At 44.9% G+C, this 13,268-nt stretch overlaps 1 protein-coding gene across 7 annotated transcripts in view; it reads left to right on the top strand.

Moving 5' to 3' along the window:
* Positions 1-13,268, top strand: part of HECW1 (HECT, C2 and WW domain containing E3 ubiquitin protein ligase 1) — a 322,507-nt gene that overhangs the window by 183,908 nt on the left and 125,331 nt on the right. For all 7 annotated transcript variants that reach the window (XM_056804109.1, XM_056804111.1, XM_056804114.1 and 4 more), the window contains one exon: positions 6,850-6,957. In XM_056804109.1, coding sequence (XP_056660087.1) covers positions 6,850-6,957 — 108 coding nt within the window. The remainder of the gene's footprint in view (positions 1-6,849; positions 6,958-13,268) is intronic.

Here is a 13,268-nt window from a genome sequence, read left to right as displayed (position 1 = left end):
TCAATTGTGTAGCTCACTTATAACTGACTCTAGTGTATCTAATCTATTCCATTGACCTACCATTATATATCTAAGTACCAGATTATTTTAGTGACTGCTGCTTTATAGTACAGTTTGAGATCTAGCAATGTTAGGCTACCTTCCTTCACATTTTTTCATTAGTTTCCTTGATATTCTTGACCTTTTGTTCTTCCATATGCATCTAAACTTTTTTTCTAGCTCTAGAAATTACTGTTTGATAGTTTGATTGGCCTGGCACTACATAAGTAAATTAATTTAGACAGAATTGTTATTTTTTATTATATATTTTATTACATTAGCTTAACCTACCCATGAGGAATTGGCATTTTTCCAATTGTTTAGATCCGGCTTTATTTGTGTGTAAAGTGTTTTGTAATTGTGTTCATATAATTTCTGTGTTTGTCTTGATTAAGGTTCCCAGGTATTTTGTACTGCCTAGAATTATTTTTAGTGGGATTGTTCTTTCTATATCTGGCTGCTGGTAATATATAGACTTGCTGACGATTTATGTGGGTTTATCTCATATCCTGCAACTTTGCTAAAGTTATTAATAATTTCAACTAGTTTTTCATTCTAGGATTTTCCAAGTACAACATATTCATCTGCAAAGAGTGATAGTTTAATTTCCTCATTGCCTATTCGAATTCCTTCTACTTCTTTTTCTTCTCTTACTGCTATATATTTGCAGTATAATATCAAAGAACAGTGGTAGTAATAATGGGCGTCCTTGATTTACCCCTGATCTTACTGGAAAGGTTTCCAGCTCCTCCCCATGACAAATAGTGCTTGCTGGCGGTTCCAGATAGATACCATTTGTCATTCAAAGGAAAGCTCTGTTTATTCCTGTGTTCTCAAGTGTTTATAATAGGAATAAGTGTTGAATTTTGGCAAAAGGAGTATTTTCATTTGGAGTATGTTTTTAGAGTCATTGAGAATAAGGTTCTTTGGGCAGGTTTAAATGACTTTTTCTTAGTTCATTGAAGTATTTCCATATTTCTGTAAATTTCTCACCTCCGTTAAAAGTGTCACTAAAAGAATGGTAGTGTGTTTAGTTTTCCAAAACTCCTTGAGCTTTGATTGCTTTTCCTTACTTTTTTGGCCAGTTTTCTAGATGGAAGGAGAAGTCTCAGAGTCATTTACTTGGCATTTCTCTTACTAGCAATGCTTTGGAATACGTGTAAATATAGTTCTTGATATTAGCACTTTTTCATTGGAAAGCTATTTGGGTCCTTTCATCAGTTATTGATTGAAGAATGACCTTGGGTTTTTATATATTTCTGTCACTTCCTTCTGTATCTTAGATGTCGTATTTTAATGAGCAATATCTAACTCAAATCTTTTTCTTATTGATCATTTGCTCTTCTTATCTTGCCTTCACTGATCTTTATGTACAATAGCTTCTTTTAATTTTAAGTAATAAAAGTTGCCTATTTTGTCTTTTATAAAAGATCTTTTCTGCCCCTTGTTTAATTAAAGGTTCATTCATAGGGACAGCCAGATGGCTCAATGGATTGAGAGCAAGGTCCAGAGATGTGAGGTCCTGGTTCAAATATGGCTTCAGACAGGTTCTAACTGTGTGACCCTGGACAAGTCACCTAACCCCCATTGCCTAGCCCTTGCCACTCTTCTTCCCTAGAACCAATAACACAGTATTGGAAAGGGGTTAAAGGTAAGGGTTTTTCAAAATCTTCATTCTCCATAATCTTAAAAAGAACCCGTCTCCCAACCCTCTTTCTTTCTTTATGCCATGGCCATTAATATCTTGAGCTTATTTTAGCATACCATGTGAGACTTTTGGAGATCTCTACTTCCTGCCTGTCGGCTTTTTCACTTTCTTAGAAGTTGTGTCTTTCCCTAAATTATTTATGTTTTTTAAAAGTCATCAGACACTTAGTCCTGCTTGAATTGTGTTCGGTTTTTTGCTTCTCTATTCGATTACTCGGTTTCCCCTTTTTAAACAGTAGCACTGAGTTCTCGTGCCTATTTTTTAAAGATATTTTGAGGACTGGTAAAAGTATGCTCTCTTTTTGCATAGATTCAGAGGCAGTTGGGTGGTGCAGGGGAAATAACGGCACCTTCTGGAAATCAGGTAGACGAGTTCAAATCCAACTTTATAGACTTTCTAGCTACATTTTCCTCAGCCAATCACTTAACTTCCATCTTTCTCACTTTTCTCAACTGTAAAATGGGTGTCATAACAGCCCTACCTCCCAGGATTGCTGTGGGAATCCAATGAGATCACATCTGTCAAGTCGATTGATACAGCTTAAGGTGCTGTAGAAATCCTTGTTAAAATCCTTGTTACACGGACTTCGCGTGTTGGCATCTCGACAAATGAGTCAAGGTGAATCTTCCTGGAGAGCCTTTCTTGGATTATTAGACTTTTTCTTAGCTCTGGAATGGCTGCCTTCTGCATCGTCATCTCCATGGCTCAGCTTAGGCATCGCCTTCTCCCTGAAGGATTGATTCCATCTCCCCTTGTCTGGTTGTCCGGGCTCTCGACCATCCCGCATTTCCTTGGCTTTCCTCCCCTCGTGTGTCCATGTGATGCCCCCTCCCCACCCCACATCTGCATGGGTCTGTGGCTGCCTCTTTCTAACTCGGCACCCTGTTCCTTCTACTATTTAATAGACATTCATTGAATCTTGTTGAAGTCTTTCATCCTGAGTATGCGGCACTTGGCTGTGTCTACATCATCTTACAAAGGAAAATCAGGGTTAACCCTGGGAGACCAGCTTTGGCCCCTCCTGGCAAAACTTGAGGAGGTGCTTGGCCCCTCTCAAAAGACTGACCCCTAAACAGGTCACTCGTTTACCTGACCGCCTCCAAGCCGAAAGAGAATGTGGGGATCACACGCGCCCCGAGATCTTCTGGAAGTGTGGTTTTCCTTAGGAACAGAGCTTTGGAAATTGGTTCATAATGGCTCACTCCGCAAATGAAGAAATAACTGAACTTGAGGGAGAGAAGAATTCTCTGAGAAACAGGGACTGTGTGCAAGTCATGCTTCTGTCTCTGTCACATTCTGGCCATGAGCCGAGGCAAGTTGCTTCATCTCTCTGGGTGATTCCCGTAGATTATAGGATTTTGTGTCATTCGATTTTCTGTTATTCTCTCCTTCTAAACGGAATTTTCTCTCTTTGTGTTGATCAGTTATTAAGCCTTCCAAAGCTGGTTACAAAACTGCTGTTACTATATACATTATTGTCCTTGTTCTGCTCACTTCACAACAGTTTCTATCTCTAAGATATACATTGAAAATAAAGTGCAGACCTGAATTGGGAAAGGGAGCTTCCTTCCCTGGGAGCTGCCCATAGCAATGAAATCAAATATCCAGTCCTTTTCTTTTTCCTGATCACTCCCATTTTGCAGATATGGAAAGAAACGGAAGCCTAGCGAACTTGCGTCAAGTAGCCTTGTGGTCAGAAGGACTTGTGTTCAATATTGCTTCACACACATTTTCCCCATTTGAATAAGTTTATTTAGTCAATTTAGAATATTATTCCTTGGTTATAATACTCACTTTATTTCCCTCCCTCCCCAAGCCCCACCCTTCCCACAGCCAATGCACAGGTCCACTGGGTATTACTTGTGTCCTTGATCAGACCCCATTTCCATGTTGTTGATGTTTGCACTGGGATGTTCATTTAGGGTCTGCCTCCCCAGCCACATCCCCTCGACCCATGTAGTCAAGCAGTTGCTTTTCTTCTGTGTTTTTATTCCCTCAGTGTTTCCTCTGGATGTGAAGTGGTTTTTTCTCATAGATTCCTACAAGTTGTTCAGGATCACTGCATTGCCACTAATGGAGAAGTCCATTACATTCAATTGTACCACAATGTATCAGTCTCTGGGTACAACGTCCTCCTGGTTCTGCTCCTCTCGCTCTGCATCACTTCCTGGAGGTTGTTCCATTCTCCATGGAATCCCTCCAGTTTATCATTCCTTTGAGCACAATAGTGTTCCATCACCAACATATACCACAATGTGTTCAGCCATTCCCCAATTGAAGGGCATCCCCTCGTTTTCCAATTTTTGGCCACCACAAAGAGCGCAGCTATGAATGTTCTTGTACAAGTCTTTTTCCTCATCATCTCTTTGGGGTACAAACCCAGCAGTGCTATGGCTGGATCAAAGAGCCCTTTGGGCATAGTTCCAAATTGCCCTCCAGAATGGTTGGATCCATTCACAATTCCACCAGCAGTGCATTAATGTCCAACTTTGCCACATCCCCTCCAGCATTCATTACTTTCCTTTGCTATCATGCTAGCCAATCTGCTAGGTGTGAGGCGATACCTCAGAGTTGTTTTGATTTGCATCTCTCTGATTATAAGAGATGTAGAACACTTTTTCATGTGCTTATTAATAGTTTTGATTTCTTTATCTGAAAATTGCCTATTTATGTCCCTTGCCCATTTATCAATTGGAGAATGGCTTGATTTTTTGTACAATTGATTTAGCTCTTTATAAATTTGAGTAATTAGACCTTTGTCAGAGGTTTTTGTAATAAAGATTGTTTCCCAATTTGTTGTTTCCCTTCTAATTTTGGATGCATTAGTTTTGTTTGTACAAAACCTTTTTAATTTGATGTAATCAAAATTATTGATTTTACATTTTGTGATTTTTTTCTAGCTCTTGCTTGGTTTTAAAGACTTTTCTTTTCCAAAGATCTGACATGTATACTGTTCTGTGTTCACCTAATTTGCTTATAGTTTCCTTCTTTATATTCAGGTCATTCAAACACTTACTTTGTGACCCTAGGGTAAGTCATTTAGCCTCAGTGCCTTAGTTTGCTCCTTCATTTATACAATGGAGATAATAGCACCTCCCTCCCAGGATTGTTGTGAGAATCAAATGAGATAATATTGTAAAATGTCTTGCAATCCTTAAAGCACTATATAAATGAGATATTATCATTGCTATTATTCCAAAAGAACACAGGAGGCTTATGGGTATAACAGACTGACTGTCTAGGTCAGCTGATAGTACTGTAAATGAACAAATGAAGTCTTTCCAGTAAGCCTAAGCTGACTTTGCCTCATTGTGCATTGATCTTTTCTGAATGTGATTTTGATAGATTTCTCTCTCTCTCCCTCTCTCCCTCATTTCCTCTCTCCCCCTCTCTTCCCCCCTCTCTCCCTCTCTCTCTTCCTTCCTCCTACCCTCCCTCCCTCTCTCTCATTCTCTCTCTTTCTGTCTCTCTCTCCCTCCTCCCTCTCTTCCTCATGTTCTCTCTCTCTCTCCCTCCCTCTGTCTGTCTCTGTCTCTCTCTCCCCCCTGTCTCTGTCTCTCTCTTCCCCCCTCCCCCTCTCTCTCTTCATCCTGTTCTCTCTCTCTCTCCCTCTGTCTCTGTCTCTCTGTCTCTGTCTCTCTCTCCCCATTTCTCTCTCCCCCCTCCCTCTCTCTTCCTCCTGTTCTCTCTCTGTCTCTCTGTCTCTGTCTCTCTGTCTCTGTCTCCCCATCTCTCTCTCCCCCTCTCCCTCTCTCTCTCTTCCTCCTGTTCTCTCTCTCTCTCTCTCTCTCTCTCTCTCTCTCTCTCTCTCTCTCTTTCTCTCTCTCTCTCTCTCCCTCTCTCCCTCCCTCCCTCTGTCTCTGTCTCTCTCTCCCCCTGTCTCTGTCTCTCTCTCCCCCAATCCCCCTCTCTCTCTCTTCCTCCTGTTCTCTCTCTGTCTCTCTCTCCCCCTCTCCCTCTCTCTCTCTCTTCCTCCTGTTCTCTCTCTCTTCCTCTGTCTCTGTCTCTCTCTCTGTCTCTCTCTCCCCATCTCTCTCTCCCCCTCTCCCTCTCTCTCTCTTCCTCCTGTTCTCTCTCTCCCCCTCTCCCTTTCTCTCTCTTCCTCCTGTTCTCTCTCTCTTCCTCTGTCTCTGTCTCTCGCTCTCTGTCTCTCTCTCCCCATCTCTCTCTCCCCCTCTCCCTCTCTCTTCTTCCTGTTCTCTCTCTGTCTCTCTCTCCCCCTCTCCCTCTCTCTCTCTCTTCATCCTGTTCTCTCTCTCCCCCTCTCCCTCTCTCTCTCTCTTCATCCTGTTCTCTCTCTCCCTCTGTCTCTGTCTCTCTCTCCCCATCTCTCTCTCCCCCTCTCCCTCTCTCTTCCTCCTGTTCTCTCCCCATCTCTCCCCCTCTCCCTCTCTCTCCATCCTGTTCTCTCTCTCCCCCTCTCCCTCTCTCTCTCTTCTTCCTGTTCTCTCTCTCTCCCTCTGTCTCTGTCTCTCTCTCTGTCTCTCTCTCCCCATCTCTCTCTCCCCCTCTCCCTCTCTCTTCCTCCTGTTCTCTCTCTGTCTCTCTCTCCCCCTCTCCCTCTCTCTCTCTCTCTCTCTTCATCCTGTTTTCTCTCTCCCCCTCTCTCTCTCTTCTTCCTGTTCTCTCTCTCCCCCCCTCTCTCTCTTCTTCCTGTTCTCTCTCTCCCCCTCTGTCTCTGTCTCTCTCTCTGTCTCTGTCTCCCCATCTCTCTCTCCCCCTCTCCCTCTCTCATCCTCCTGTTCTCTCTCTGTCTCTCTCTCCCCCATCTCTCCCCCACGTCTCTGTCTCTCTCTCTCTTCCTCCTATTCTCTCTCTCTCTCCCTCTGTCTCTCTCTCTCTCCCTCCCTCCCTCCCTCTGTCTCTGTCTCTCTCTCCCTCTGTCTCTGTCTCTCTCTCTCTGTCTCTCTCTCCCCATCTCTCTCTCCCCCTCTCCCTTTCTCTTCCTCCTGTTCTCTCTCTGTCTCTCTCTCCCCCCTCCCTTCCTCTTGCCCCCCCTCTCTCTTTCTCTCAATCTTTTTCTCATTCTCTCTCTCTCTCCTCCCCCCACCACTTCTTTTTCATGCACACCCCCGCCCGCCCTTTCCTTCCTGGGAACACAGATGAGGTCTTGTCTGAAAACTTCCTGGACTACAAGAACCGTGGCGTCAGTGGTTCTCACCGGGGCCAGATCATCTGGAAAATTGATGCCAGTTCCTACTTTGTGGAGCGTAAGTAGCTTCGATACACTTCCTGGGGGTCTCAGCCACCTAGAAATGGAGGAGGAGGAGGAAACAGGAATTTCTCTGTATTCATCACAATTCCTTCCAGAAATGCACTGTGTGAAGGAGGAGGGAGGTGGAGGTACTGACTGAGCTGCTTCATAGTGCCCTCAGGAGGAAGTCCTTCTTGTATTCCCTTTTCATGCATCACTGGGGCTCCAGCCCCTTGAGCAGGAGAGGGATCCTCAGCTCCCAGTGCTTTGTTTGTCAAAACTCAGATAGTAAAAGGATTTAGAAAGGGGTGAGGAGGTGTATACGGGGTGTGTCTACCTTTGTGTTCTGAGGACTGGTGTCATAGTGCATATTTGGGGTTTTCTTGGCAAAGACGCTGGCGTGGTTTGCCATTTTCTTCTCCAGTTCATTTTATAGATGAAGAAACTGAGGCAGACAGGGCTAAGTGACTTTCCCAGGATTCCATAGCTAGTAAGTCTGAGGCCAGATTTGAACTCTGGAAGAAGAATCTTTCTGAGGACCTGGATTCGGATTTGGCCTTGGGCACATACTGACTGTGTGACTCTGGATAAGTCACTTAACCAGTCAATCGTTAAGCCTCAATTTCCTTGTCTATAAAACTGGAATCATTGTTACCTACTTCATGAGGTTGCTTTGAGAATCAAATGAGATGACATATGGAAAGTGCTTCCCCCTTTAGAACACAACATAAACACTAGCTTTCATTGTGTGTATTACCAAAATGGTCCTCTACCACAGCAGAATATGATATGATAGAGAATTATAGCATGACAGAATGAATTTGATTAGCTGCGTGACTGTGGGTCGGTTCTATAGCTACATGTGCATGTTAAAAGCAGCTTTTCATATGCGTTTCCCCAGGAGTCTAAAGGTGCTTTCAGAGAAGTGTTTCTGTCTGAGAATGACAGCAAAACGGGGGCTCAGGCTTGGGGATCTGGGCCAAGGCTCACAGGATAGAAAGGATCCTCGCACCCGGGCTCTTTTCTGAAATCCTGGGTGCCTTTACCAAAGGACCTTTCTTGAACCCATAGCAGCAGCAAAGGGTGCTGGGGAGAGGCCTGAATTCCTCGCAGGTACATTTCCTGCAGTTCAATCCTAGCCTTCCTCAGGTTACCCTCATCAACAGGAACTTTTCTACAATCGGGTGGCACTGACTCTTTCCGAATCTCAAGTGCTTGGGATCTGGGCCCGGACACCAGGGTCTCGGAAATTCAGCTCTGTAAGGGACTGCCTGAGTCAGTCTGTGTGGCCCGACACTGTTCAGATGTTCATTAAGCCTTCAGGCCTCCAGGACACGGGGCGGTGGCTCCTCTGGGCAGCATCTGGGCCTCAGGAGACCAGGAGACCAGCTTAGAGCCAATAAGCAAAGCCAGTAGCCAGCCTCCCGGAGGCCAGGATCCCTCTGTCCTTGGTGCTGGCATGCCTGAGCAGCACTGAGTGCAAACACCCATCACTGAACATTGAGAATGAAATGAGCTTGGATGACGGATTAATACACATCGCAGCAGATGTCCCATCATCAGGGCTTTGAGGGAGGAGCAAGAAGGACCGTCACACCTGCAAGGCTACTTCTGGTGGGCGGCCAGGCACGCGGTTCGAAAGAAAGAATCTCTAGCAACAGTGGAAATGGGGTTGGGAAGAGGAGATGGGCTTCAGTTGGGAGAGGTGGGGCCGGGTAGTGGGAGATGAGAGCAAACTGCGGGAAACCAGAGAGCAGGGGTCCTAAGCCTTGCTGTGCCCTGGACAGCAACTTCTCTCTTTTTAAACTATTGAAGGCAAGTGGGCAGGGTTACGCAGGAACCTCATTCTAATGGACCAGAGCTAACAGAACCGTTTAAAGCCTTACCTTCTGTCTTAGAATGTCAAGTGTTGGGTCCGAGACAGAAGGGTGGGAAGGGCTACGCAGCTGGGGTGGCCCAGGGTCACACAGCTGGAAAGCCGCCCTTTTAACTCTTCGATGCTGTGACTCCATATTGACACAGTTAGACAAGTCATGAGCTCTAAGAAAACTGTCTTATGGGAAGAGGATCTGAGTTCATGAGTATGTCCGGAGGGGCCTCCCACTATCACCTGGAAATGGCAAGATTGCAGAGACGCTCGAGTAGAGACCTTAAAAACAGATGCCACACAGGCTAGAACCATGAAGTCTACGCAGTGACTCAGCAAGGAAGAGTGATCGCCAATTCAGCACACTGCAGAGATGGGGAGGAGGAAGAAGGAGGATTCAGCAGTGCAGAGGATAAGAAATCGGTTATCTCATGGACAGCTCCGGATAACCAAGGGCCAAGCCCTTAAATGTGAGCCCACTGGGGGTTGTTTGAAACATGATCAAATCCATACTCCATCAGTCTCTCGTCATGCTGAATAGTCTCGTCTCCAACTAAATAGTTGTAGTTGGCCAAAGGAAGCCTTGCTGGCTTTGGGGGTGAAGGGAGTTTGAGGGGAGAGGAATGGAAGGAAGGAAGGGAGCAAGGAAGGCTTCCCAGGTTGATGCTTCTGTTACTTTAAGGAGAAGAAAGCCATCTTGTGTAGAATAGGGCTTGGGGCCAACTCAGGCAAAGCATTCTCTAGATTCAGGATTTCATTTGACTCCATTACTATGGAGTGACTGATAATTGCTGCTGAGTGTTCTTAACTTATTGGGGAATGAGGAGGAGAGGGATAATTCATTGCCAAAGGGAGAAGAAGGTGGCCAGGAGTCCCAACTTTTTGGTTCCTGGCCTCCATTTGGGGGCCCTTGTGAAGTCAGCCACTTGATCCGGAGCACTCTTCCTCGGTGAGCACCCTGGCGTGCCAACTCAAGATAAATGAGAGGCCGCATTGGAATGAAGATAGCCCAACAAACTTTAGCACACACAGAGTCTCCCTATCACCGAGGTGATTTGGAGGGTGTCTGTCAAGTCTCTGGCTGGCAGATTGCCTCTTCAGAGTAGTGTTGATGGGAGTGGAATCACGAGGGCATCTCTTTTGTGTGCTTATCTGTAATGCTTGGCTGTGCTTCACATCACCCATTATTTCTCCTCTGATATGAGGGCCTTGTGGAGAAGAGATTGAAGGCTTCCAAAGAGGAGAATTGACTCATTATTGCTAAGGTAGGAGGTTGGTAGCTTATAATGTTTCTGCTGCATCTGTAGGGAAGAACTGGGAGGCTGAGGATGTCACCCTTCCCACACACCATCTCTTACCACCACCCAGGATCTTTCTCCTCTTCTGCCATTTCTAACTATCACGGAAGTCAAGGAATTAAACTGATTTCCATTTGACAATCTGTGGCAAGTGCCCCTTCTCTACTTTTATGACCTCACTAGACTAGCCAAGGAAAATTAATAAATGGTGACTGAATGTCTATTTGGGTCCATCACTGTGCTGAGGGCTGAAGATTCAAAGGAAGGCAGAAGAAAAAAGTGATTGCTCTCAGGGAGTTCACAATCTAATGAGGGGAACAATAAGAAAGCTCCTGTGTACAAACACAATATAAAAATGATAAATTAAGGATGATTGTTGGAAGGTAGGCAGTGGTATTAAGGGAGATTGGGGGAGAGCTAGGTGGATTGGGAGCCACACCTAGAAATGGGGGGGTCCTGGGTTCATATCTGGATTTAGATGCTTTCTACCTATGTGACCTTGTTCAAGTCACTTAACCCCCATTGCCTAGACCTGTGTTGGCCCCAGTATGCTGGAGGTGGCTGTTCCATTCCCGCTCTCCACCACACCTAAAGACAACTTTCACATGCCCCATCCCTCTGCCCAACAGCCCAATGTGATCACTTCCTTCCTCTGCTCCCTGGGGTAATGCAGGGGGCTCACAGGTATCTTGAAGATGCAGTTCTCTCAAAGGTTCACCAATGCTAGCCTAGACCATACCACTCTTCTGCCTTGGAACCTTTACATAGTATTAATTGTAAGATGGAAGGTAAATGTTTTTTAAAATGGAGATGGGGAATCAGTGGCAATGCAGTGATCCTGAACAACCTGGAGGGATCGACAAGAAAAACCACTATCCACATTCAGAGGAAAAACTGGGAGTAGAAACAGAAGAAAAACAACTGCTTCACTACATGGGTCGAGGGGATATGACCAGGAATGTAGGCTCTAAATGATCATCCTAGTGCAAACATCATCAACATGGAGATAGGTTTTGATCAATGACACATGTAAAACCCAGTGGAATTGCACGTCAGCTACGGGAAAGGTGGGGGGAGGAGAGGGAGGGTTAGAATATGATTCTTGTAACCGAGGAATAATGTTCTAAATTGACTAAATAATATTTAAGAAAAATGGAGATGGGGAGATCAGGAAAGGCTTCTTGGAGGAGACAGGATTTTAGCTGAAACTTCAAGGAAGTTAAGGAAGTCAGAAGATGAAGAGAGAATTCTAGACGTAGGGACCAGCCAGAGAAAATCCATGCACCTGGAGGTGGAGCGTTTTGTCCAAGGAACAGCAAGGAGGTCAGTGTCGTTGGGTTGCAGAGTTTGTGGAAGCAGGTAAGGCCTAAGAATTCTGGACTGGTAGGCAGCACCCAGGTTATAGGGGGCTTTAAAATCCCCTTCAAAAGATAGGATGTTTTCTTTTGGAGCCACTGAAATTATCAGATGGGGGAAGGACTTGGTTAGATGTGCTCTAGGAAGATCGATTTGATAGCAGCATGGAAGATGGACTGGAGTGGAGAAAGGTTGGAAGCATGGAGACCAAGCAGAGGGCTATTAGCAGAGGGCTAAGTCCAGCGGAGGGCATGCGGGCCAAGCCAAGGGAATGGCAGTGTCAAAGAAGTCAAGGCACATATATGAAAGATGATCCACATGCAGAATTGATAAGACATGATAACAGAGTAGATATGAGGAGTGATCCAAGGAGCACATGACCCCTTAAATGTATGCCAAAGGACTTTACCCCTTCCTTCTCTAATGAGCTCCCTCAAGCCCCACTCTAACCCATTCTTTCCTCCTTCATCTCCTTATTCCTTTCTAAGGCAAATCATCTCCTTGTGCCTCCCTGTCTCTTACAAGCCTTGGCTCCAGCCCCCATCCCTTCCCTCCTAATGCATCCTCCATTCTTCCCTTTCATTGACTTCTTCCTACCTGCCTATTAACATGTTTAGGTCCCCATCAGCTCCCACTGGTTTACTAAGTAACACCCAAGGAGCCCAATCATGTTTCATTCAGTGATAGATTTAGTGCCCAAAGGGGTCTCAGATGCTATCCAATCAAATGCTTAATTTGACAGCAGGAAGTGGTTAAACTAGGACTTGAACTAAGGACTTCCTACTTCCCCCATATCCAATGTGCTTTCCAGTGAATCACTGCTAAACAGTGGGCTACATGTCTGGGAGGTAGGCAGGGGAGAGAATGCCAGCTTTGAGGCCTCAAGTAGTTTACATCCTGGTTGGAGGCACAAGACATTAATACCTAAAGGAAGTCAAAGGATCAGAAGCTATGTAAGAACCAGAAAAGGATCATTTTTAAAGGTTGTCTATGGGGACAGCTGGGTAGCTCAGTGGATTGAGAGCCAGGCCTACAGACGGGAAGTCCTGAGTCCAATTTTGGCCTCAGACACTTCCCAGCTTTGTGACCCTGGGCAAGTCACTTGACCCCCATTGTCTAGCCCTTACCACTCTTCCGCCTTGGAACCCATACACAGTATTGATTCCAAGATGGAAGGTAAAGGTTTTAAAATTAAAAAAAGGTTGTCTAAGATGATGTGATAGGCTTCTGAAGAGATTTCAAGACGCTAGCAGGCCTACCTTAGGATGAATGGCAAGGGATTTCTCAGGATTTCAAATTTTCTATCCTCAGCTTATGGGCTCACCAGTTCCTGTCTGGTCTACTCATCCATCTGACTGCATCTAGTTTGTCACACAAAGACTGGTCCTAAGTGATTGTCAGCTGAACTCATGATCCCAGAGACTGTGCCTTGCCCTTACTAGGTACTTAATAAGATTTTACTGAATTTAATTTATTCTGCACTCTCCATGGACTCCTATAACAGCTTTCCCATTACTATTAGCATCACTAACCATGGCACTTCCTTTAGGGGGGATCCAGAGGGGCTAGTTAAGGAAAGACCTTCTGAAGCAGATTAGCTTCAGTATGGATCTAGAGATAATAAACATACTCACCCACTCAAATCAAGAACAAATCATCCAGATTAGTGAAGAAATCCATAGAGAAGAAAGCAAAGGAATGATTGACAGGATCAGTAAAACTGAGCTTTATTTTTTTAAAGACCAGTCAGATTGATAAGTCATTTGCAAAGAAAAATGAAGAAAGCCAAATGTCTAGACAATGAAT

The sequence above is a fragment of the Monodelphis domestica genome, chromosome 7 (assembly GCF_027887165.1).
Source record: "Monodelphis domestica isolate mMonDom1 chromosome 7, mMonDom1.pri, whole genome shotgun sequence".
NCBI lineage: Eukaryota > Metazoa > Chordata > Mammalia > Didelphimorphia > Didelphidae > Monodelphis > Monodelphis domestica.
The sequence above is the reverse complement of the archived record's forward strand: the minus strand, read 5'-3'. Positions and strand labels throughout refer to the sequence as shown.